Source organism: Falco naumanni, chromosome 14, assembly GCF_017639655.2.
Source record: "Falco naumanni isolate bFalNau1 chromosome 14, bFalNau1.pat, whole genome shotgun sequence".
In the NCBI taxonomy this organism is placed as follows: Eukaryota; Metazoa; Chordata; class Aves; order Falconiformes; family Falconidae; genus Falco; species Falco naumanni.
The window spans coordinates 12,479,840-12,505,342 of NC_054067.1; the positions used below are offsets into that span (position 1 = coordinate 12,479,840).

Here is a 25,503-nt window from a genome sequence, read left to right on the forward strand (position 1 = left end):
CCCAGGCCTGAGCTGGGGAAGGGAAAGGGAGTGTTCCTCAGAGTTGGGCCATCCCAGAGCTGTGGGTTCCTCCAGGGAGGGAGAAAGAACTTGTGGCTGTGTGAGGGAAGCTGGATGCTCTGGTGTCAGCTTCCATCCCTTGGCTCTGTAACACGAGGATGCCGGGGTTTGCTTTGTCTCAGCCCTTCAGAGGAGATCTCTTTATGGCAATGCCTTCCCTTGCTACGTGTTCACTCAGGATGAGATCCAAGTTAGATAGTCTCTGCTAACACTGACGCTAATAACTCGCCTGTGTTTACCTGCCCCCAGCAATATTCTTGCAAATGAGGCATCAGCAGGGATGCTGGCATGTGTGAGCCACTGTGTGTGGGTATAAAAGGACCAATAAATAAAGCGAGGCTGGGTTGTGTGGTCAGGAGGAATCATGCTGGCATCCAGCTGGAGAGCCCGTGGCACGTGGGGAAGGTCTGTCTCCCAGGCCTGTTTGAGATGACAGCATCTCAACACTTGCTCCTTCACCTGGCACTTCTGTTCAACAGAAGGTCCTTGTGGAAATGGCTTGAACTTCACGTGTGCTAACCAGAGCTCCTGCAGGCTCCTCTGCTGACAAGATGGCAGTTTGTTACCCAAGCTTCAGCACAGGCTGCTTCCCCAGGGATTGCTCTGCTTTATGTGAAGAGCAAAGGCCGAGTATATCACCTGTGAGTCTCCCCCAGCCCCTGCGTGATTTGGCTGCAGAGCCCTGCTCCTGTTTGTCCTTGAAGGAGCTGGGCTAGATAGGTCTCTGATCTCCTGGTCCTGCACAGGGTGTAAGTGATGCCCCCAGCCGCAGCTCCGAGGAGACTGGGGAGCATCTCTCAGTCAGTACTGCCCCTAGACCCTGAGCCTCTTACTGCCTGTAGCCTCTGGTATACCTTGACCACTACATCTGCAGCAGCAGCACTGGTGAGCCTGTAAGAAGGTGGCCAAGGACTTGGGAGCATCTCTGTCCTGCAAATTTGTGATGCCACCTGTCATTACCAAAAGCACTGCTGCGTAGTCCATCCCCAGTGTGCAACAGGCTGGCAGGGAGCCATGCCTCCAGATCTGCTTCTCCTTCCTCTGTCGTGGGCGCTGGCTCCAGGATTTGCAGATGCTTTTGATCAGAGGGCTTTTTCTCTCCTTGTTAACTGCAACAAGGAATAATGGGTTTTGTGGTTGAGCACAATCAGGGGAAGCCCATGAGCTCTCCTTGCTCCCCGGCACCTGTGCGGCTCCCTGCCAGTGGTCAGGCGTGACCGGAGGCTCCCTGCTCCTGCGGCTCGGAGGAGCTGGCTGGCTGAATGCCGACAGTCCCAGAGCATCCCAGCATGTTCAGCAAGGTGAGGTCTGTGCTAGCCACCTTCCCCTGGAGCCAGGCAAACTGCCTGCTCCCCTCTAACCTCATTGCAACCCCTTCCCATGCTTGCAGAGAGCCTGTTAACAGGCCGGTGGGAGGCTGTTTTGTGTGGATTTAGCACCAAGGTGGTGGGCCTGGAGCCCAGCTCCTCTTTCCTGAGGTCTTGCATGCGCCTCCCTCCCAGGCCACCTCTGCCTGGCAGGTGGCTTTCTGAGTTGGAAGAGTATGGGGAGCTGTGACTGACCTTCTCCCAGGGTGCCCTTTGGGTTGGTGGCCTTCCTTCCACCCATCCTGGTGGCCTTCCATCCTTCATGCTTCACTGAGTAGGGCTATTATGAAAAACATTGCCTCTGGTGAGAGCTTGGCTACTGCTGCAGTCATTCCTGAACCCTGGGGCTGGAGCTGAACTCCCAACCTGTCTCTTCCCATTCCTTGCCCCGGGAGCCCCCCAGCTTTCCCAGATGGATGTCCATCCTAGCCCCAGTACAGAGCTTGTAGCTCCTGTCTCCCCATGACAATAAGCTGCTGGCAGCCAGGAGGTATTAAGAACCAACCGGCTCATCAGCTGAGAGCGTTTGTTGTTGTTGTTTTTATTTTGATTACCTTTTTTATAGGCTAGCAGGAGGAATTTAATCTGGACAGTGAAGTAGGAAATGGGAGAAGCTGTGCCTGGAGCTCGCTGAGGAGGCAGCAGGGGCTGATGGCTCCTTGTCCACGCCTCTGGGAAGTGATTTTGGTGCTCTCGGCCAAACTAAGAGTGTCAGGGAGAGACGTTCCTGGCCTGGCCTTGTGGGACTGCAGCTGCCCTTTGTGCTGTTCACAGCCCAGCTGGTGCACAAACAGCCAGGGATGCTTAACCCTGGCCTTAGCTGCCCGGAGCTGGTCACTGCCTCAAAGCATCAATCTGGGCAAGCAGAGAAAGGGGCGGTGAGCTCCCAAGGCCAAGCTTCAGCTCTCCCGCTTCTTCTGACTCAGGACAGACGAAGTCATCTGATGTATTCCCGCCAGCAGCTACAAATTGTCATTCACCAAAAGTGCCAAGGTGACAGCTGTGGAGACCACGGGCAGTGGTTTTGCTTGCAGATGAGGAGCAGCTTAGATACTGGCTCTGCAAAGCCCTTCGGATGCTAACTCGGCTGGTGTGAACGGGCCTGGTGGTTTAGGGAGCCACTGTTGCTGTCCTGGGCTGTGCCACCTCCCCCGAGGCTTGGCCACTGCCCGGCAGCTGGTTCCACCAAAATGGGTTTGTTTCAGTTCCCCTTGGTGGAAGTAAAGCAGCGGTGCTGTAGGCAGATCTGTTTGCTTCACGCTGTAGCTGCTTGAGGGCGCTGACAGGGGCAGGTCGCGTGTGGCGAGGGAGGGGATGGGGATGGGGAGCCGGGCTGCATCCCAGGGGACTTAGCCTGGGGAGGCATCTTGCCCCATCCTGAGCTGTCTGTGCCACCACCACTTTCTTCACTGGGGATGTGTTCCTGGAGGGCTGTTGCCGTGTGGGTGTGAGGTGGCCCAGGGCCATCACATGGGACGTCCGTCACTCTCCTTGCTGTACACGTAAGCCTAGCCCCCTGCCCCCCATGCCAGCCCCAGCTCCAGGTGGCAGCCAGTTGCTTGTTTCAGCCTGATCCCCTCAGCCCATCATGGTCTACAAAGCCTGTGGGCAGCAGACTGTGGGCATACTGCTGCAGGAGAAGTGATGCAAGGGGCCAGGTGGCAAAAGTGGTGGCCAGCACCCCTTGGCTAGGGGGCTGCCCGGAGAGGTAATGGAGGGGAGGCAGCACTCCCACATGCTGGGGGCTCTGGGTGCTGTGGCACAGCAGGGGTGCACAGCCCCGTGTCAGCGCAGGTTGCAGGGCGCTGTGCGGTAATGTGTTGCAGCTAATGCTGTGTAGCAGTTTGACAGGTCCTCCCGGGACAGCCGGAGCTGACGTGCCATCTTCAGAGCTGTCACTCTTTGGCTTCCGCACTACAGCATTTATCGTGAACAGGCATCATGGGTAACTCTTTCCCCCAGTGTTTAAGGAATGAGAAGGGCTGTGGTTTTATTTTCACGTCCTCAGGAAGATGTTCAGCCCCACATTAATTGGCACTGGGCTTTATCCTCCAGAGAGATGGAGCTGGCTGGGGGGAGGATGGAGAGGAGATGAGGTTTAACATCCCGCTGGTCCAAGGAGATGCCAAGCACCTCCCTTAGAAGATTCAGGGCTCTGGCAGGAGCTAAGCATTGCCATGCCCTGCTCCGGGGCTCACCCCTGCCCAGCCCCAGCAAGGGGTTCTGCATCCCCTGGAGCGAGCCATGGCTGCCACAGCATACAGTGCTCCCGATGCCCTGCCTGGGGAGCAGGTGGGGATGGTATTGGCTCCTTGGGGCTGGGGTAGCCACTCACCCCTGCCAGGCTCAGGGCGCTGCTTTAAGAAGGAAGGGGCTAGAGATGCTCACTTGAGGCTCACTCAGAGAAAACACTCGAGGCAACTCCTGCCCTCCCCCACAGTTAACCCTGGAACTGGATGTAGAGTTTCACCCGTAAAATGCAGGAGCAAAAGGACATATTGCTGTGTTCCCCAGTCTCCTGAACTTGACCCAGGATGTGAGTAGTGTCCTGTACACTGTCCCCCTGGCAAGAGCTCAGGGGCATGAGGTGCCATCATGGACCAGCCTGGAGGGATGCTTGTGGTCCCATTGCCTTCCATTTCTCGGCTCCACAGGGTGCTCTCCAAGAGCAGTGAGGCTGCCGGTGGGTTCAAACCCTTTCACTCTCAGAATCAAACTGGGAACATGCCCGGTAAAGCAGAATTACTGGCATGTCTGGAGAGGCAGGGAGCTGGAACAAGACAGGCTCTGACAGCTGCTTTCAGGAGGTCTGTGAGAGACTGAGCAATGTGTCAGCAACGCACAGCTCGTCCTGCAGACCATCAACCCTTGTTTTGCCCAACTGCCTTTCAGCATGCACAGCCTGTCCACATCTCAGGAGCTGCCTGGCTCTACCTGTCCTGACCATGAAATGCATTTGGGATGGGTGCTGGGGTGACAGCTGTGGGCCATTCTCTTGTGGCCTGGTGGCTGAGTGATGAGGATGCACCAGTCCCTGTGGTGGAGCTGGGAAGCAGCATGTGTTTCCAGGCTGAGTCATGCTGAGGATTGTGTCTTGGTCCTAGTTACAATACTCACTCAGCAGAAATCAGCTCATCCACCTCTCCCCACCTGTCTGTGTGTTCATCCCTCCCTCACAGCTCCTTCACATAACAGCAAAGTAGCATCTGTAGGGGGGAAAATATCCCTGCCTGGAAGATTTGGGTTGCTCTGCAGGGCTATAAGGTCAGGAAAACAAAAGCTGGTGCTTGCTATGCAAGGCATGGAGCCGGCATGCCGGGCAAGCAGGTACATACTCCGCTGCAGCTGCAAGGGCTGGCTTTGCACTGGGATGAGGGCTTGCATCCATGGGAGGGGAGAAATGATGCCGCCAGGGCCAGAAGGGGATGGTAGACAAGGAGAGGAGACTGAGACACACTGAGCTCCAAGGTGGTGGGACTTGCTGTCCCCCATGCCAGCCAGCCAGGCTGTCAGAGCTGCGGAGGGGCACAGAGCACCTGCACTGCTCTGTCCCCCCTCACCGAGTTTTCTTTTCTCAGCTGCTCTGTGCCTAGGTTATTTTAGCTTTGATTCAACTCCAAAATTGCCGTGGCTGAAACTCTTATCTCTGTTGTTTTCAGTCTGCAGGAGCATCATTGAACATGTCAGAAAGATAAATTGGAGAAAAGGAGAGGGGGAAACAAAAAAAGAGGAGAGTAGTGCAGCTGGTGGGGAGAGCCGTGCCGGTTGTGGTCTCGGAGGGCGGCTGGCTGCTTCAAACCACTCTCCCTTCCCAGAGAAAGGGTCTTGCCCTGCTGCCCGCCTCCCTCCCTGCTGTCCCCTTCTCTGCAAGGCTGAGGCACTCTTACTGATATATAAAACCTGCTGAGGTTTTTCCCCTCAGCAAAGCTCATTTAAACTTAGGATCCGCCCTGCATGAGCCTGGTTTGGGAGCACTGGGAGCACAGCCTCCGATACCCGCTCCCTGTATCTGCCTTGGCTGGGGCTGAGATGTGGAGTCCCACCTGGTGGACAGTGAGCTAAAGCCTCTGCAGATCAGCTGGGAGCACTGGATCAGGGCTCTGGAGATGAACAGAAGAGTGGTAGGAGGAAGCAGGACAAGCCCAAGCAGCACAAACAGCAAGAGGGGTCCTGGACCCTGGGCAGGGGCTCGGAGCAGACCTGTGTGTGTCCCCAAGGGGTTTCACTCACTTGTGCCTATCTCAGGGTACAGTGCGGCAAAACCAGGGTCCCGGGCCCACGGGGCTGGGGGAGGTCTGTGCAGCACAAACCCAGTCAGCACGCGTTGGCTTGGGCTCCAGCCCAGGCTCCCTAAAGAGTTCAGGGGACCCCTGTCCCAACAGCTCAAAGAGGGTTCAGGCTTCTGCATCCCTGGAAGGATCAGGCCTATGGGATGAGGTTTGGGGGTTCTCTGTCCATTTGGAGTTATCAGTCAGTGCTGGAAGATACTGGCGCTGTGTCCAAGGGCTCCTGGAGCCAGCGCCGGGGACGTGGCATTGAGCAGCGCGGGCAGGTTGCTGTTGTAACAGCTTCACCACTGCTAATGGGATCAGCCTCCTCCAGGACACGGCTGCCAGGGGAACCCCTGCCTGGAGGGCTCATTAACTGCCAGGCAGAGAACAAGTGCTTCCAGGGGGATCAGAGGGGTTAAATCCCACCGAGGTGTTGGGACTCCAGAGGTTTAAGAGGTGGTTGTGACTGCTGCTAGGGATGCTGGGGCAAATGAATAGCCTATTAGATAAAATGTCAGACAGAAACGGATGAGAACTGGCATTGCTCTTCCAGCTTGCACTTTACAAAATGAATCTCCTTGTGTGCGGTTGATTTGCATACTCAAAATAGGCCACGGTGGAGGGGCTCTTCTTCTGAACCCACTGACACCAAGGGCTAAATTGTGTAAATTTGGTTATCTGAATGCTCCTCTAAATGACTGGAATGATCTAACAACGCAATCCATTGCCAGAGGAGATGGGTTTTCAGAGCCTAAGCTCCTTTGTTTCTGGAAACAACATCAAGTCACGTGTGAGAAATGAAGACAAGAAATTGCTGGCGAGTGCTGAGCTGGGTGTTGTGCCAGGGCAGGTGAAACCATTCCCTGCCCCAGCTGCTTTTCACACCTGAAATGAGGAAGATTGATCTGTGTGAAAACTTCAGGAGGCAAATACTGAGCAGATCCTATTAAATAAGGCTGGTTTCAAATAGAAACTGATTTGCATGGGCTGATCAAACTAATTACTACAGCAGGAACTCAGAAAATCATCAGATTCTTATGCAGCAGGACTGCTGAGGTCTGCTGCTATGTAGCTCGGTGCATAGATGCCTGCGAGCATTACCATACCTTCAGCAGCAGCCACACTGGCATCTCTTATCAGGAGCCACACGTGGGACATGGCTGGCATGCCGGCTCTGTTTGAGGTCATCGCTGCTCACCTGCCAGCAGCAGCCTGAGCTGTTCTTCCCCTCAACTGGCAGGGGAGGCAAACTCGCTACATCGATGATTTATAAATAGTTTAGTGTGGTTTCGAAACCTGTTGGGGTGGGTTTTTGCCATTACCAATGCTTTCCAAATGCTATTGTGCATGTGGAGCGCAGTGGCCCTGCAGAGCATCACCGGCTGGCACGGGCAGAGCCAAGCTGCTGGCAGTGGGGGGCACCCGCTCAGCATGTGGGTAACGAGCATCTCGGTCTTGGTGGTAATTTGGTCCCATCTGGTACACCGGGAACCAAAAGGCTGCACTGGCATCTGTGCTCCTTCTTCCGCAACAGCCAGGTGAGTGCAACCTTGGGTGCTGCCTGGGAGCCCTGGCAGAGCGTGGGGCCTGTGTGCCAGTGGGCAAGCAGCCTGGTGGGTGACCAGCAGGGATTTGTGCCATCAGCAGGTGGTAGCTCTTGGGTGGCATTTGGCCTGGTAGAAGGAAGGTCCCTTTGGTGTTCCCAGCACCCCTGTCTGTGTCCTATGGGAAACTGTGCACGCCTGCATCCCACAGGGACCCCAGGTGCTGGCATCCCACTGGGGACCATACATGCATGCATGCATCCTATGAGAACCCCAGGTGCGTTCATCCCACTGGGACCCCAGCTGCCTGCATCTCATGGGGAAGCGTGCTTGCATGCATCCCGCAGGGACCCTGGGGCACGCGTGTCAGGTCATGCTGCTGCAGGAGCAGCTTCGCATCCCCATGCTCGTGCCATTTCCCCAGGCAAGGGCCTTCAGATGACTTGTGAGCGAGAAGGCGTGGGGCTGGTGAGACGCACGTGCCTCTTGTCAACAAACAGAGAGACGCCGTCTCCCGAGGCTGCTGGTTTGGTGCAACGTTTGTACACACACGTGTAGAAAAGAGAGTTATGTGTGGGTGGGTGTGCCTCTAAATATAGGCCTGGCTACCTAGAAGTGTGCAGCACTCAGAAGCCCGCTCGCTGCAGCTTGCAGAGTCCCCTCCTCACCCTGCACCCCCGGGAGCATGCTGGCACAGGCAGCAGAGCTCAGAGCAGGTTATAAAGAGATTATAAAGAAGTATAAATTAAGCCTCTGTGCTAGAAAGGCGGCAGCCCCAGGCTGAAAGCATTGCATTCAAAGGCGCTCTCTGCTGCTTTGCTGTTTGTTTGGTTGGTTTTTTTAATGGTTTTTGTTGTTATCTGGCATCAGCTCAAGAGCTTTACTAAGCCTTAGAGCTTGGAAAGGGGTCCCAGAAAAGACAGGGGTGGAGGGGGACGCAGTGATGCTGTGTTTGTCATCTCCCATGAGCAGGTTCCTGTGTAGTCCAGTCGAGGCTGGTGACAGTATCAGGGGCTTGGTGAGAGTCCCTGCTGCCACGCAGGCAGGCTCGTGGGCCAGCTCTATTGTGTCCTGGGGGACCTTCTGGCCAACGTTGTGCTGCCAGAAATGCTCCAGGATTTGCCACCTCTATGCCAAGTTGAGCTCTGGCCCTGGACAGGCTGGTAGGGCTGAGCTGTGGGTCACTGGACCACATTGGGAGGTGCTAGATGAGTTCACTGAGTCCTTCTGCACACGGGGGCTGTCCCACAGCTGTCTGGGCTGAGGATGTTGCTGTCGCTTCTGTGGTCCTGCCTCCTTCATTGGCATCCCTTCCCCCAGGCCCCTTCCCCACTCTGCTTTGCTGTGCGCTGGGTGGAGATAGCAGTCCTGAAAACCTCCAGCAAGTCATCAGCTGAGCAAATTGCTCTCTGTAAATCCATAGTGAAAGTCCTGGGATTCATGAGGGCCCAAAGGAAAGTGCTTGATTGGATTTTCAAGCCTCTTTCTGTGGCTCTGGGGGAGAGGGGCTGACAGCCTCTCTGAATCTTCCTCACCACTGACTGGGAGGGGATGCAGACTGTGCCCTCTCACTAATGGGATGTAAAGGATCTGTTACTCTCCCTCCTTTATTTAACTCTCCTCTGGACTTCGTGTGCAGCAATATATTTCTCCTCCTGAAAGTCCTTCGGAGCAAGGTGGGCAGCTACAGTGTCCCTCACCTGGTGTTCAGGCAGGCGTGGAGGGAGCCATGCTCCTGCTGCCTCGCCTCTGGAGAGGAGCTGCCACGCCATGCAGCAGTCAGAGCCTGTCCCCAAAGAGCACGAGGCTCTGGGGACACACTGTGCATTTCAGGTCTCTTGCAGGAAAGGCTTGGGTTGGGCTCAAGCTGCCTGTACCAGCATGAGAGCAGCAGGAGCACCTGGGGCTGGCACCCATCACCTGGTGTAAGCCCCCTCCTCCCTGTGGAGCAAAGAATGTTTTTTTCCAGCACCACCAGAAAAAAAAGTTAATACAAGGTCCCTGGATTAAAATCAGGGAACACAGGAGCTGGGTGGTTCGATCAGCAGCAGTAACGGAGCAGCAGAGTGGCCAGGCTGTGGTGGGGAATTGCTGTCACTCCAAGCCCCTGCCACGCAGCTGAAGTGTCACACAAATAAGGGAGAAAAGCGCTGCAAATTTTATTCCATCACTCCTTATCTCTGATTAATCCTCTTATGTGTTCATCTCATTTTAGCCGGCTGTTGACTGTCTGTTTACTGTATTCCTATGGACCTGGCAGAGATAAAAAATCCTCCGAGTCTGTAACGTCTTCCCCAGCCCTGCCCTGGTGGGGTGAGGGGGCTCCTGCCCGCTGACACCAGTGGAGCGCCACAGAGGAGAGGACCAAGGTAATGTACCTGCGGTCACTGCAGCGGACAGTAGAAGAGCAGGGGCTGGAAAACAGTTTCTCCCAAGTCCTAGATTAATGTCCAGCCACTTGGGCATCACCGAAGGGAAATAAAGATACCCTAAAAATATTGTTCTGTGGTGTGACTTTGCAGCCCATGCTCAGGGCATGTGCTCAACACACTAGAGAGGAGACAGTGTTTCCACTCGCCATCCCTCTCTCACTGCAGGCAGATTTTTTAGAGCCTTGCAAGGGAAGCCCTGCCTGTCCCATGTCCCCCTCCAGCCCAGGGTCTGCAGCCCAGCTCAGTTTTGCCCAGAGCCCCAGGATAGCGGCTCCCCTGCCCGCTGCTGGGTAAGGCAGAAGCGTGAGCCCTCTGGGCCTCATCCTGTTGCTGAAGGATTTTGCTTTGACCTGCTGGGGGGCAGGAGGCCCTGCAGGGGGTCTGGGCAGGCCGGGCGAGGGGCCCAGGCCGGTTGTGTGAGGTTCAACCCGGCTCCGTGCCGGGCCCTGCCCGTGGGGCACAACAGCCCCAGGCAGCGCTGCAGGCTGGGGCAGGGGGCTGGGAAGGTGCCCGGCGGGAAAGGGGCTGGGGGGGCTGGCTGGGCCGGCTGGGCAGGAGCCAGCCCTGTGCCCGGGTGGCCACGGGGGCCAGCAGCAGCCTGGCTGGTGTCAGGAACAGTGTGGCCAGCAGGGCCAGGGCAGTGCCCGTCCCCCTGTGCTGGGCCCTGGTGAGGCCGCCCCTCGAATCCTGTGTTCAGCTTTGGGCCCCTCACTGCCAGGGGGACGTGGAGGGGCTGGAGCGTGTCCAGAGCCGGGCAGGGGCTGGGGAAGGGGCTGGGGCACGAGGCTGATGGGGGGCGGCTGAGGGGACTGGGGGGGCTGGTCTGGAGAGGAGGAGGCTCAGGGGGGCCCTGACCGCTCTCTGCAGCTCCCTGGCAGGGGCTGTAGGCAGGGGGGTCGGTCTGTTCCCCCAGGTAACGAGCAACAGGACAAGGGGAAACGGCCTCGAGTTGTGCCAGGGGAGGCTTAGGTGGAATATTAGGAAAAATTTCTTCACCAAAAGGGTGTCAAGCATTGGAACAGGCTGCCCAGGGAGGTGGTGGAATTACCATCCCTGGAGGTGTTTACAAAATGTGCAGATGCAGTGCTTAGGGACATGGCTTAGTGGTGGACATGGCAATCCGGTGTTAATGGCTGGACTTGATCTTAAAGGTCTTTTCCAACCTAAATGATGCTATGATCTATGATTCTTCTTGACAAGGTAGCTTTTCCAGCTGGGGAGTACAAAAATGCCTTAAACTGCCAAAAATCATCAGGGAAAATTGGAGGAGAAAACAGTGGGAGCCCCCGGCAAAAACCAATTCACATTTATAGGAGAGTGGTGTCTGTAACAGCATGGAAACCCCCACAAATGAGGCAACTGCTGTCTTTTGGGGGCATTCAGACAGGTTGCACAGCACCCAGCCCTTCCCCAGTGTGTGGGGCACAGCTGGGCTGCGAGCGTGAACGCCCTGAAGGTCTTCATAACCTCACCCTCAGCATCCTTCACTCCCATAGGTACCCAACACCCCGCAGCATCGCGCCTGCCCTGGAGCTCTGCTGCCTCCTGAAGGCACCCGGCAGCACGTTTGGGCACCTGCAAGCAGGGTCCTACCTCTGCCACGCTCACGTGCACCTCAGGGAGCCTGTGCCAGTGGCCTGACACACGCAGGTGGGTACTCACCCCATCGTCATGCTGGAAAGGTGGGCCTAGGTCCTTAGCCCCACCGCATATTGAGGGAGAGGGTTCATCCCGATCAGACTCTTCTTGGTGTAAATTCTCCCAAAATATGGCATACTATAGCATGGGAGTTTTGGAGGCTTCTGGCTTTAGTAGCTGGAAGTTGCTTTTCGCACCCAGTTGAATTTTCAGCCTCCCCAGCATCCTATGGCGGCAAGCACCAGGGGTGCTTTTGGATGGCAAAGTCCTGCCTTCTCCATGTGCTAAACCTCCTTCCACAGGTGCCCTCCAGTTCTTGTGCAGTGCCAGCTCCCTGCCCCATGTCAGGCTGGTTTTAGGGGCCCCATCACAGTCCCTCTTCCTCTTGTTCCTTCCAGGCTGAAGAGCCCATCTTAGATGGGGAAGACGACGTTTGTGAGTGTTTGCCTGTGGAAGGTGTGATCCAGGCTGGGCTTCAGATACTCTGTGGTGCTTTCGGCCGTGCCTCACAGGGCTGGTTTCAGGGCAGTTTCTCACAGCTTCTCTTAACCTGAGCATGTCTGGAGGTTGGGGTGGCAGGTCTTTGTTGACTATGCTCACACTGTATTTTCTGGTAATAAGCAGCATTACTTTGGGAATAGTCCCTCTTGCTCTTCTGTGGCTCTGAGTGCCAGGTCAGGCCAGTCCCACTCCCTGCCAGGGGGTCTGAGTCCCTCTCCATCCTTTTCTGCCATCCCCACAGTATCAGAGGTCCTGAGATTTCCACCTGGGCCCCATCCCTCCCTGCCCTTCTGCCTGTGTTTATCTCTAGCTGAGATGCCAGAACCATTTAAAAAGCTGCAGGCTGAGCAGCAGAGAGCTGCGGCTGCTGCTTCATTATTTACAGCTGCCGTTGGCCACTCGCTGGCTTGCCCAGCAGCTCAGCACCAGCACTGCTGAGGGACACTGCTTGCCGTTTGCTTGTTCCTGCATTGAAAGCCCAGAGTATTTTTGTGCTTGAACAGTTGCCGTCTGGCACCTGACCTCTGTACCAGCAGCGTACCTGGCATACCTGCCGGCTCAGGACAGGCCCAGCGCCAACAGTAAAGCTAACCCTTCTGAGGGCTCTAATGATTTTAAATTGCTTCTGGTATTGACAGCATATCCAAGCCGGAGCACAGGGGGTAAAGTCCTGGGCCGTACGGCAAAGCTGTACATAGGCTGCAGTTCTCCAGGCTGGATCCATGAAGGACTTCAGTTGTGCCTAGGTCATTCTGCTGCCTTTAATGTCAGCCGCAGCCAGGCTGGCACCCCTCGGTCCAGCCCTCCTCACTTCAGCCAGCCGTTAACTGCTGGCAAAGCAAAGGCAGCCATTACCAGGCCATCTGACGCCACCTCCATGTGTGTCGTGTGTCTGAGCAGTGTCATGGTGGTCTGGAAGTACAGCATCTGTTTGCCCTTGCTGGAGTTGTCTGACATGTTAACGTGGTCCAAATGGCATCTTCCAAGGTGACCAGATGCTGGGCACAGATGTGCAGGACTGATGGAGTAGAGATGCACATTGCAGTGGATCCCTTGCCAGCCAGCTCTGCCTGCTCTGCTCTTGTCCCTGCCGTTGGTCCCTATGCTCCCTGGTAGCCCTGCAGGCTCCATCTGAGATGGAGACCAGCGTGCAAAGCTGGAGCTGCCATATGCTCCCCGTAAAAACAATTCTTGGCCCGTTCCCCGGCATTTCCTGCCACTGCCACACGTGCTCAGGATCCCACATGCCTTGCAAGCCGTTCAGTAACTGCAGCCCAGCAGATGGAGAAGCCAGGCACAGTTGTGCAGCAGGAAAGAAGAATCCACAGGCTCTGTTTGTTCTCAGGATGTTCGCGCCAGCAGAGGAAGGGGGAGGAGAGCTGGCACCCACCCCTGCAGCACCATCTGTGCAAAGTGCCCCTCTGCAGAAGGCTCAAGACCTTTCTGTACCCACTCCCCATCCTGGGGCTCAGCTGTAAGCCCTTCTTCAGCTGCTGCAGTGTTTCCACCCAGTGCTATCCAGTTTAAAGGCAGCTGGAAATGGTGTGAGTGTCCTAGGTAGATGGAGGTTATCACTTCTCCTAGGCAGGTGGTACTGGTTTGTTCTGATGGCTTTTCCTACTAGAAGAGATGGCCAGTCAGCACTAAAAGCAAAGGGAGAAAAGCAGTCCTCAGAGAAAGCAGAGATATATTGCAGTAGGAAATTAAAAAAGTTCATGTCAGCTTTTGGAGGAACTCTTGCTGTGCCTTTATCTGTCTGGGGGTGGAATGAGGGCTCTGGATTCAGCCCTGCTGTGTAACGTGGAGGTCTGAAGGCACATCCCTTGGTGGCATATTGTGGTGGGGAGTGACCAGACGGAGCTGATGTCTCTCTTACCTTGGGCAGCAGAGCATGACTGGATCAGTGTCTGAGCTCTGAGCACAGAAGATAAACATCCAAGTCACAGGAGAGGGGATATCTTTATGCTGTGTCGGTTGAGACACCATGAAGAACCAGGTGAGGAGCAAACATCCTGCCACAGGGGCATGTTTATGGTGCGCTGCTGCTGGCTACAGTGGGGCTTCTCCTGGCAAGTGCTTTTACTTTATGCTGTGTTTTCCAGTGACCTTGTGTCTTGGTGGCATTGTGCCATGGTGGTCCCCAGGGAGGCGAAGTGATGCAGTGCAGCCTCACAGGCTGGGGGTGGGCGGCAGGCAGGCAGGCAGGGACCTAGGCAAGGTGGGGACGTGGACATGAACAACCATCTGCTCCATGCAGTGGGGCAGGGTCAGCACTGGTCGGTGCCCACTGGGCAGGGTGGCGGGTGTTTTCCAAGCAGGATGGCCTGGATCACTGGCTGCTGAGCCCAGGATGGGGCAGGGATTGGGTGCTGCTGATGGGACAGAGCTGCTGAGCTCCAGGGGTTGTTTTATAGCCTCAGTTCCCCGCTGCAGGAGCGAGGCAGAGAGATTTGCAGCTCAGCGCGTTTCTCTGCCCAGCAATTGGAAGAAGAAACACAAAAAACAGGCTTCAGGGAAGTGATGGCTCCTGCAGTTCTGGGGTGCAGCCAGGCTGTAATTACCAGTGTTAGGGAGAGAGTTACCGCTGCGGGTGCTGGTTTCCTCCAGTCTCTTGCTCTGGTCCAGGATGAGCATGTTATGCCCCAAGCCCAGCAGGGGAGGGCTGCTGCAGGAAGGACGTTCAGAGCCGCAGCCCAGAGAAGTCATGTCCTACCTGCTGCTGAGCACATTACTGCTCCTCCAGGAGTGGATAAGTCCTGCTTATGAGGACACTGGTCGTCTTTTATTTAATTTCCTGGTAATGCTTCTGCAGTGTCAACGCCTTATCAGGAAGGGAGCAGCTTAAGAGCCTGGTAAAGGAGTTTTATTGTCAGTATCCAGTTCTTTATTTCCCTCTTCCCTGTAACTGGATGGCAGACTGGTTGTGTCTGAAATGAGGTGTGATTTCTTTGCCTTTTGTCCATTTAAGCTGCGAAGATTTCCCTGCTAACCTTTCCTGATGGTAATTCAGCTGCATGAGAGGCTGCTGTTCCTGGGCAGTCATGGGAGGGTTGTGGCTCAGCTGCGGGCTCCGCGGGGAGGAGCAGGGGTGAGACCATTCCCAAATTACACGCAAAAGGACAGATGTGAGGACACAGTAGCTTTAACGGGGCAGTTGTAGTCCAGGACTTGTCATCTACTTGGCTGTGACTTGGCAAGCAAAGCCCTGCCTCTGTTTCCCAAGAGCAGTCACACTGAGCTCAGCCACGTCTCTGAGGCATCCCAGTGCTTTGAGCCCTGCAGTTCATTCTCGTGTTCGTGCACTGCAGGGGCTTGTTGGATGGTGGGACTGGAGTTGCTGTGGGCATTTGGGGCTGGGGGGGGCTGAAAGAGGGGTCTCCCCTGGGAAGTCGGCAGCTCTGTGGCTCTGCTGTCTCTTGGCAGCCAGCTCCAGCTCTGCAAACAGCAGACATTCTCCGTGGCCATGCCAGGCGTGCAGAGACACAGAGCTACATTCAGTCCCCTTTTCAGCCGCAAACAATAGCTTTGGATAACGTTCACTTGAGAAAATAGGTTGAATCATGTGATTTTTTTTGTTGTTGTTGTCGCTGTTGTTCTTTTAAATGCTCATGGGAGTAGCAGAGCAGCTAATGAGGCGGCACATAGCCAGTTGCAGGGGAGATGGTCTCGCCTGCGCTTCCCCGCAGCTGTGCTCTCTGGTGATGGAGCTGGCCCTGCACCCCGCACCTGTGGGTGCTGCACCCCCACGGGGACTGCTGATGGGTGCAGGACTGGCACTTGCCCTGAGAGGTGCCGGCACCCTTTTGCTCCTCAGCACTTTCCTTCCTTGGATCTCAGGTTTTTTTCTCCAGCCATGTGCTGCTGCATGAAGGAGGGGAAAGCCACGAGTACCCATTCAGCTGGGCACCGGGGGTGGGTCAGTGTGGACCTGGCAGGGTTGGCATCCCACCACCACAGAGCACCGCTCATCCACAGCTAGCACTGTATCCCCGGCATTGGGTGGAGGCACCTGGTGCTTGGAGCCCTCCTGGCTGCCATGGGAGAGAAAGCAGCAGAGACAGGTACATAAAAGGATGTTGGGACAGGTCACCTGGGGATCAGGGCTGCCACAGGGCTGTCTTACCTGGCAGCAATGAGCTCAAGCCTGAAACTGTGCAGGTGCTGGCTTGGAGCTGCAAGAAGCTCCCACCCTCTTTCAGCCCCACATGCTGTCCCTCTTCACTCTGCAGCGGGTGCCAACATGCGGTGCTGGGAGCAGGCAGGGGGTGTCAGAAATGCAGATAGATTGCATTAGATGGATGATGCATCAAATCCTAAACCGATAAGAGACAGAACAATTGATACGTTGCCAAAAGGCTGAGAAGGATCTTTTTAAAGCAGGCTAAATAGTCTGGACAGGAACAAGCAATGAGCAGCACAGGAAAAAACAGCACGTTCATCACTTTGTTTTTCTGGCTGTGGCCATGCACATTGCCATCTGTCTGTGCTGTGTTCCGATGCCATCCTGATGGTGCTGGGATTGCTCCCTGATAGCAAGCTCACAGCCCTGCTGAGCAGCCTGGAGCCGTGGCTGGCATTGCTCTGGGATGCCAAGGGCAGGTTTGGCATGACCTTGCCCTGGGCTGGGTCTTTCCATCTTCTGGCTGGCAGTGCTTTGAGGAGTCCTGGAGCTGGCAGCGGAGACTCAGCTGTAGTGCCAGCAGCCATGGCTGAGTCTGCCTTAATCCCAGTTTTTAGACCGGCTGAACTTACTTCCACTTATCTCTGATATTGTGCAGCTATGTTACCGCTGTGAAAAAGCCAGCCCTTGAGTTTGCTCTTAAATCTCTGCAGAACAGGCAGAGAGATGGCACTCCAGCCATGCCAGAGCTCCATCTCCTCTGAACCTTGCAGCGGTGGCATCCCTCAGGTAATGGCCAGTGTCACACCGCCAGGAGTTTATCCCACACAGGTCTCCCATCTAACGAAAGGAGATGCTGGACCGGGATGGGACAGTGAGATGCCAGGAGAGGATGGTATGATTTACCCTTGGGGGATATCTCTGTGAATGTCCCCCTGCCTGAGCTGCTGGTGCTGCGGCAAGGATGGGCCCTGAGCAGCACTGCTCTGCAAGGGAGGACGAGGGCTGTGGATGTCCTGCCAAGCTGCTGGGACCCGCAGTGCCAGCAGCGATGAAGGAGGCAGGTGGAGTAGGGCCACCATCCAGGTGGCAGAGGGCTTGGCATGAGCAGGGAGGGTTGCTGTGATGGGGGGGGTGCATTACAGCCCGCCCCTCTGCTCTGCAGTGCAGCCATGTGATGCCGGAGGAGTGCGGTGGCGATGATATGGAATGTGGGCAGCTGCCTTCGGACACGCTCCGACAGGTGACAATCCAGCGCCATCCCCACTACGGATTTGGCTTCGTGGCCGGCAGCGAGAGGCCGGTGGTGGTGCGCTCAGTGGCAGCAGGTAGGGTGTGCGACCCCCCTGTCCCTGGACACAGCTACAGGGTGCCAAGAAGCACGGGGCACTTCCCCTAGTGACCCCCTCCCTGGGCTCCTGTCCTCTCCTGTCCCCTCCAGTGAGCCTGTGGGGTGCCCTCCACAGTTACATACATGGGCAAATGCTTTGGGGGTGCTTGGGACCCTCCTGCTTCCCCCCACCTCGCATCCCCAGGATGCCTGGGCAGGCCCTGACCCTCTCTCCCGGCAGGCGGCCCCTCTGAGGATAAGCTCCTGCCAGGAGACCAGATCTTAGCCATCAATGATGAGGATGTGAGTGAAGCCCCCAGAGAGAGATTCATCGAGCTTGTCAGGTGAGGACAACACACACCTCTTGTCATCTCTGGGGAGGGAGCTTGTGCTGGGCTGCTGTGCCCCAGCTGGAGCCTTGGGGTGTCAGTGCACGCCCCCAAGCTCTGTTGTCAGTGGTCACTGCTGGCATGGGGAAGCCTCAGCCTGAGCAGGGGAAGTGCCCTGGAGCAAGTGCCGTACCCATTCCGAACTGGCCAAAAGGTGGGCAGCACTGGGAAAGCACCCACAGCTGTATTACCGAGTGCCCCAAGGAGCCCACAAAGGTCCCAGCTGCCACCAGGCTGGGAAGGGTGGGATGTGTTCTCTTGACAGCCAAATTCACATGCGGAGGTCCACTGCTGTGAAGTCCTATCCACCTTAATTTCTCCTTTCTGTCACAGGAAGGCGAAGGACTTCATCGTCCTCACAGTCCTGCATACCCACCAGGTGAGACCAGCGGGAGCCAGGCCCTTTGGAAGACTGAGGTGGGGTCCCTGGAGGCCCCAAGGGACCATTCAGCAGCTCAGCTGAGGTGTTGGACTGGTGTCCCACCACCCCAAAGCTCTTCCAAGCTGTCAGGTCTGAGAGCTGCCGCAGCCCTGCAGGATCAGCGTGGGCAAGTGGCCATCTCCCTGTCCTCATCACTACCTCCTGGTAGTGTCCCTGGAGAGTCCCTGGAGAGCTGGGAGTGCCAGGCTGTGACCCCCAAGCAGTGCAGCTAGTGGTGGTGCTGGCATTGGGCGGTGCTGGAGCAGGTTGAATCGTCATGCCAGCAGCAGTGGTGGCTGGGCATCATTTCTGCTTTACTGAGCCCCTTGATGTTGGTGAAGGAGAGAAGTGCGAGAACTCCCCTGTGTTCTCCTCTGCAGGAAGGAGATGCCACTGCCCAGCGCCGCTCTGTCAGGAGCAGGGCATGTGCCAGGCTCCAAAACCACTTTTTTCTTCCTGGTTCTGGGTGGCTTCCAGCCAGGACAGGCTGCTCGGCTGATGCCAGCACCCTCGGATACACACAGCTCCGTGGCACAACCGTGGAGTGCGTGCAGGCAGAGGCTCCCCAGTGCCTGACACTGCCACCAGAACATCCCACAGGGCTGCCCAGGGTCCTACCATCTCCCAGCTACCCAGCTCTTTCCCACAGCCGCAGACCCGCATCTGAGGGGCTCATCTCACACACCCAAACCCATACTGGTGCCTCCGAGCAAGCCCTGGCTTATGTCTGCTGGAGCTCAGACTGCACAGGGGGTGGGCACACATGCCTACTGGGAGTGCAGCCTCCCCCATCACGCTGAGGCTGGTGGCCTGTCCAGGGGCTGCTGCTCATTCTTCTGGCACTGCCTGCAGCACTGTATAACCACAGCGAAGGGGACTTGCTTTCCACCCCGCTATTTCATGGTTTGCTGCCCGCTCCCCATCGTCATGCTGGCTTCTGACAGACTTTCTCTGAGCCCCATATCTGGCTTTCCCCATGCCACAGCTCCAAGGGCAGGCAGGTGATTTATCCGGTGCTCTCTTTCCAGTCTCCCAAATCTGCTTTCATCAGTGCAGCCAAGAAGGCGAAGCTAAGGTCCAACCCAGCGAAGGTCCGATTTTCAGAGCAGGTGACGGTCGGCGAGACGGACCCAGTAAGTCCTACCCTGCCTTCTTCTGTGATTCACCCACTTGAGGTGTCCCTGGGGCCGTGGGGTGTGAGGTGGCTGGGAGCTGCAGGGCTCCTCTGCCCTGGTTTGGGCTCTGCAGATGAGGGCAGCCCTCTGGCCCAGAGCGCCCTGCAGCACACTCGAGGCATTGGGTTGGTGCTGGGGGACATGCAGTGGGTCCTCCCCTGTCCCTCCGTCTGGATGGAGCCCCAGAAACTGTCCTTGGAAACCTGGTCCCCCTGGGCACCCGAGGATGACATCCGGGCAGTGCCAGCGCCTGCCCTAAGGAAGGTCTGCGCCTTCCAACCTGGTGCCAAAAGCTTTGCAGGAGTGCCCATGCATGGGGCATGGTGACCAGGGCACTGCTGCTTGGCAATGGAAGCTGTTACGCTGCAGTAGTGTTCCAGCCCAGTGCCATTATCTCTTAAATGCAGAAAGGTTTTATTAAGCAGCGTACAAAAAACAAAAAAACCAACAAAAAACACCACCCAAACCCACAACAAAACAAACCAAAAAAACCCAGTGTGAAGCGCTTTTAGCAAATCCTATTTTTAAGCAAAATCAATTAAGTAATTATCTGATCGAAACACTTCTCCCTACATAAAATCAGCCTTCGTCCCACTTTCTGCACAGGGCGTGTGCAAGGCTGAGGTGGGCTAGGCTTGGGTTAAGGGTCAGGAAAGGGGGATCAGCTCTGAGCCACCCCAGCCATCGCCTTCCCCCTGGGTCACCAGCTGGGAAGCAGGACAGGCTGCCAGGCATGGGCACAGCTCTGGGATGTGCTGGACAGAGTGGGATGCTCCATTCCTGCTGCAGCTGCTGGGAGCTGGGGAGGTGGATCTGTCAGGCAGCTCTGAATTGCTCCAGCTCTGCACGTCTCGATGGCTCAGCAGAGATGCTGGATTTTCAAGGGAAATGTGCCTCTTAGCACATAAGCCCAGAGAAGTGGAGGATGCTGTAACCACTCCATCAATGACACTCATTCTCTCTCCCCACCTTCTGTCCGTCTCTCTGTGCCCTCATCCTCCTCCACTCCCCCATTGCTGGCCCCGCGTGCCAGGACATGTTGAAGAAAGAAGCTCTCCTCCTCATTCCCAACGTGCTGAAGGTTTTCCTGGAGAACGGGCAGATCAAATCCTTTACGTTCGATGGCCGAACCACCGTGAAGGTGGGCCCCTCCGCTCCCCCCACGGCACGGTGACGCTTCTCTCCTCCCGCCTGCCCGATCCATTTTTCCTTGTCTCCTGCTTCTTTGCACAAACACTGCAGCGTCGCTTGGCTGGCTGCGAGCTGCCACCGCATGATAGATAGCCTCCCTGCCTCCCCGGGCAGCACGCTTTGCAGCTGGCAGGGATGGGGTTTTGCTCTTTCTCCCACTCCTTTTTCCTTGCTGTAAGCCTGCCCTCCCTCAAGCCGGGATGGATGCTCCTGCAAGTCTCCCTCCCAGGGGTCAGCTTGCCGCAGCCCCCCTCCAAAACACCGCAGTGCTGGGGGTCTGGCTGCTGGTCACATCCTGCTGCAAGGTGGCTGGGTACGATCCTGTGACCCCTCTCAGTGCTGCAGGGCCTCATCCTGCGCTGGCGTGGCCCCAGGTGCTGAGGAGGAAAGGGCTTTCAGTAGGGTGCTATCTCCCACCCTGGGAGGGAGCCACTGCCTTGCACCCAAGCCTGTCTGTGGCGTTTGCAGGATGTGATGGTGACGTTGCAGGACCGCCTGTCCCTGAGGCACATCGAGCACTTTGCTCTGGTCTTGGAATATTCCAGCCCAGAGTACAGCCACCGGTTCCTGCTGCTCCAGGACAAGCAGCCGCTGGCCCACGTAAGTCGCTGGGTGTGAGCAGGCATGGGATGGCCAGGGCTGGTGGCTGGGGCACAGGGAGGCTCCTCTGCCACCAATGTGGGGCATGGCAGGGTTGTGCCATGGGGTGGTGTAGCCTCTCCTTGCCTCTGGCATGGTCCTGTGGGCTGAGGGGTGCAAAGGGTGTCCAAAGAGGGAGATGATCCCTACCCATCCCACCCTGACAGCACCATGGAGGTGCTCCAGCCTGGGAAGCTGCAGGCAGCATTCATGAACATCCTTGGCCTGCCCGGGAGATCCAGGAAGCTGGCACTGTACAGGATCAGGGATAAAACGAGGATTGTGGAGGAAGTGTTAGCCCTCGTGGAATAAACCCCTGCCACACCAGGCAAAGATGTCACACCAAGGGAGGCTGGGCTGTTCCAGGGATGAAAGGATCAGGTGGTGCACGGTGTAACCAAATCCCTTCCCAGGGGAGAGGAGAGGGGGTCTTATGCTCTGCAGGCAAATATATGCAGCTTCTGGGCTCACTGCTCCCCTCTGCTCCTGCCACAGGTCGTGCAGAGGACACACTACCATGGCATGAAATGCCTTTTCCGTGTGAGCTTCTTCCCCAAGGACCCAGTGGAGCTGCTGCGCCGGGATCCTGCAGCGTTTGAGTACCTGTACATCCAGGTAGGGGACTCGTCCCTAAGAACTGGGAGCTGATGGTGCCTGTGGGCCACGCGTCTGCCCAGGCTGGGCTTTGTGGAGGCATCCCTCAGGTGGCGGGTGCCCTGTCCCCGTGGCTGGCTGAGGACACCTCTCCTCCCTCCTGCAGAGCCGCAACGATGTGATCAGAGAGCGCTTCGGTGCAGACCCCAAGCCAGAGATGCTGCTGGGCCTGGCCGCCCTCCACATCTACATCACCGTCTCAGCCACCCGCCCCAGCCAGAAGGTCTCCCTCAAGAACGTGGAGTGAGTCCTCCTCCCTCTTCCCACACCACCGCACAGCCCTCCTCTGAGTGCCTTCCCCATGCTCCTGCTCACAGCCCTGCCATAACTGGGGTGCTACCAGCAAAGTTTTGGAGTGCTGAGCATGAGATGCCCTGAGAGTCCCCCTGGAGCTGGCCGGCTCGCAGGCTTGACAGCAGTGACCTGCAGTCTCTGGTCCCACCACAGGGCCGTGTGAGACCCCCACACTGACATCCAGCCACACATGGCAGCCTGGCCAGGGCTGGCGGTGATATTTGGTGCCAGCCTGGGATCATTTCCATGGGAACCCAGGCTGATTTTCCACCTTGCGTCCAAGGTGAAGAGAAGGCACTGTGGCTCTGTAATCTCAGCCCATCACCAAGCTGTGCAGAACTGGCTCAGCCCTCCTGTGGCTCCCGGTGGTCTTAAATCCATATGGAGTCCATCTGTGCAGGCTGGCTTTGCCCAGTGTGCATGGGGAGGAACGGGGGGAGATGGCACCCCAGGGAGGACGCCAAAAGAGGCTTGGGAATTTGCCCTGCATCCCTTAACCTTACATGAAGGTGAGCAGGAGCTGGGCTCAGCTGCAGAGCCTGGCACTGCTGTTTGCCAGCCCAGTGCTAGTGGCTGTGCCACCAACTGGGGGTCCAGTCCCCTTGTGAACCCGGGCTGGGGGCTGCTGCTGCACCGGCTGTGACACCAAGGAAGTGCTGGTGTCGCTCCCGTTCCCACTAATGGCAAGAGGATGCTCTTGGGCAGCATCCCTGGTTTCTGCCCGTCGGCAGGATCTCTGCTCTGGTGGCTCAGGCGGGCTTCCCTCCCCGCAGGAAGGAGTGGGGCCTGGAGCCCTTCCTGCCCCCCTCGCTCCTGCAGCTCATCAAAGAGAAGAGCCTCCGGAAATCTCTCTCGCAGCAGCTTAAAGCCCACCAGAACCAGCCTGGCGGCACCAAGGTGAGCCCAACCTGCGTGGCCGTGGCTCAGGACTGGTAGGGTGGCAGTGTGCCTTCTGCCCCAGCCATCCTGTTGTCCCCGGCTGCCTGGGGACTCCTGTTATTGCTACCGAAGTCCCATTGGATGGGAGATAAATCCCAGTGTGGCAGCTGTGCTTTCAGCTTGGCCAAAGTGGCACACATCCGTTAACCCTGTGTTTATCATTATCTCTGGGCTTGGAAGGCTCTAGAGGAGGCTGCTGAGCAACTGCCTCATCCCTGCAACCATCAGAGCTCCCCGGGGGGGCTATGTATCTCCCAGGAGGGTTATACATCTTGGGGGGGGGGGATTATACATCTCCCAGGGGGTTACATATCCTATGTCTGGGCTCCTCCCTGGCTGTGCCTCTGCTTTGGGTAACGTCCCAGCATCTGCCCAGACAGCAGGGGAGTGGAGACCCCCTCCACCCCATGTCAAACCCCAGGCTCGTTGCCAGCACAGCCCATGCCCCAGGCTGCCTGCCAACACGCTGCGCACCTCTGCTTGGGAGCTCCCAAGTTTGCACCAGCCTCTTGCATTTCTTGCCCCTTGTGCTGGTGGTGATCACCTGTGTGATGTGTTTTGTCAGGTCTCCACAGCCCAGGCAAAGCTGCAGTACCTGAGGATCCTGAACGAGCTGCCCACCTTTGCTGGGGTCCTCTTCAACACAGTGGGACTGGTACGGTAATTCAGGGTGGGCTGGGAGGTGCTTGGCACTGGTCCTGAGTCTGTGCTGGAGGGGAGAGTCGGGGGAGATGTGACTTCTATAGAAATCACTTCCTCGGGCTCTTGCTCTGCCCCACTAGGGTGCAAGCCCATCCAGAGAAGCCTTCAGAGCCTCTGCTGACAGTAGGTCAGATCTTCAGCTCCACAGGGTCTGGGTCGCCTCTGTTCTTGCCAGCCTTTTGGGCAATGACATAACCTGCTCAATTAAGTTGCCGTAGTTTTGGACACAGTAGCTCAGTCCTGCCCTGGCAGCATCCTGCTCTCCATCTCAGAGGAGGGCCACCCATGGCAAAGGCCACTGTGTTCCCTGCTTGTCCCCACAGGGAATAGCCCAGCTGGCCTTACCATCTCTGACAGCAGTGGTCCAGCCTGACCGCTCTCAGGAAGCTGCCACTGCCCGCTCCTCCCTCATCTCCATCAGAGGCACCTCCACCCCTCACCCAAGCCACCTCAGTTTCTCCATGGCAGAATGAAAGCCACCAAGCCAAACAGGAGAACAGTGGACCCACTACGGCTCCCTGCTGCCTGGCTCACCTCTCCATCCCTCATTCCACCTCCCATCCAGGGGTCTCCATGTAAGTGTCACCTCTCTGCCATCCTTCCCCTTACCCACACCCGAGGTTTCAGCACTTCCCTGGCTTCCCTTGCTTTGACTCCTGGGTTCCACCTCTTGCAGCCTTTGACCTGCTCTGCTTCCACCGTGCCATGGAGCTGCTCACCTCGCAGCCTAGAGGGCTGCCTGTAGGAAATCAGTAAAGGCAGAACCTCGTGGTGTCTGGTCGGTGCCATGGCCGAGCAGGGGGAGCCTGCCTCCGACACTGACTGGGTGTGCAGCACTGGGCAGCTCACCTCTGGTGTGGGTGCCCTGCTTTTTTTTTAATCTCTGACACCAAAGCAATGACTCTGAGCTGACCTAGGAGGTGAACCACTTTTAAGTGGTAAATAGTATTCCTTTATTCTCCTCTGCACTGGTCTGCCCAGCTCCTCTTCACCTCCAGGTCTGGCTTGAAGCATCCTTCCTGGGCAGTCCAGAGCAAGAGATCTCTATTTTCAGTCAAGGCTTTAGTTCTTTTCTAAAATGCATTCCCTCCCTCCTCTGCTTCCTTCTCTCAGAGGCATTGTCAGATCAGGCAGATTTGTAACACGCTCTTACTTTTCTGTAGCGACACCAGCAAGCCTGAATATTTCATGTGGACAGTCAGTTCAGTGCTTTATTTTTAAATAGCCTTGGCATCCTTCACACTGTTCGCAGCTCTGCAGAGAGGCTTAGGGAGGGGGGTTCATGGCACCAGCTTCACCTGCTGCTCTGCAAAAGCCCTCTGGGACCTGGCCAAGCTGCTGACATCGAGGGTTGGCTCCACAGAGAAAGCCAGGTGCAGTCTGTGAAGCCCCAGGCTGCATTTATTTACCCATCTGTCTGTCACTCTTTCTCCATGTGCTCCTGCTACCAGGACGAGAAGCAGCCAGCCACCACGCTTCTTGTGGGACCCCGGCATGGCATCAGTCACGTCATTGACCTGAAGACCAACCTCACCACAGTGCTGTCAGAGTTCAGCAAGGTCAGCAAGATCCAGCTGTTCAGGGAGAACCACGGGGTGGCCCGGGTGGAGACGAGCATCCTGGATGCCAAGGTAGGCACAGGTGCCACGGAGGCAGGCGCTGGGGAGAGGGGCTAGTACGGAGGCTGTGGTTGGGTGTTTGGTGCTCGTCTTTGAGGGGGCTCAGGACACAAGTGCACGTTGGAGCATCTGCCTTGAGATTTCTAGGGACTCAAAAGCCCCTTTCACATTGTGGTCACAGGGCACATGGTCTGTGACGTCTCCCCTGCCTGTCTGT

General features: G+C 56.8%; 1 protein-coding gene across 3 annotated transcripts in view; it reads left to right on the forward strand.

The window, feature by feature from the left end:
- FRMPD3 (FERM and PDZ domain containing 3) overlaps nucleotides 1-25,503 on the forward strand; it is a 63,613-nt gene that overhangs the window by 15,039 nt on the left and 23,071 nt on the right. The window contains exons 2-14 of one of the 3 annotated variants that reach the window (XM_040614647.1): nucleotides 9,458-9,611; nucleotides 11,171-11,324; nucleotides 11,711-17,261; nucleotides 17,505-17,607; nucleotides 17,986-18,031; nucleotides 19,102-19,206; nucleotides 20,282-20,389; nucleotides 20,908-21,039; nucleotides 21,574-21,693; nucleotides 21,839-21,975; nucleotides 22,800-22,923; nucleotides 23,531-23,620; nucleotides 25,119-25,298. In XM_040614647.1, coding sequence (XP_040470581.1) covers nucleotides 17,111-17,261; nucleotides 17,505-17,607; nucleotides 17,986-18,031; nucleotides 19,102-19,206; nucleotides 20,282-20,389; nucleotides 20,908-21,039; nucleotides 21,574-21,693; nucleotides 21,839-21,975; nucleotides 22,800-22,923; nucleotides 23,531-23,620; nucleotides 25,119-25,298 — 1,296 coding nt within the window. In that variant the 5' untranslated portion in view covers nucleotides 9,458-9,611; nucleotides 11,171-11,324; nucleotides 11,711-17,110. Of the gene's footprint in view, nucleotides 1-9,457; nucleotides 9,612-11,170; nucleotides 11,325-11,710; nucleotides 17,262-17,504; nucleotides 17,608-17,985; nucleotides 18,032-19,101; nucleotides 19,207-20,281; nucleotides 20,390-20,907; nucleotides 21,040-21,573; nucleotides 21,694-21,838; nucleotides 21,976-22,799; nucleotides 22,924-23,530; nucleotides 23,621-25,118; nucleotides 25,299-25,503 lie in introns of those variants that run through there. The other 2 variants (XM_040614646.1, XM_040614648.1) reach the window with 2 other exon arrangements.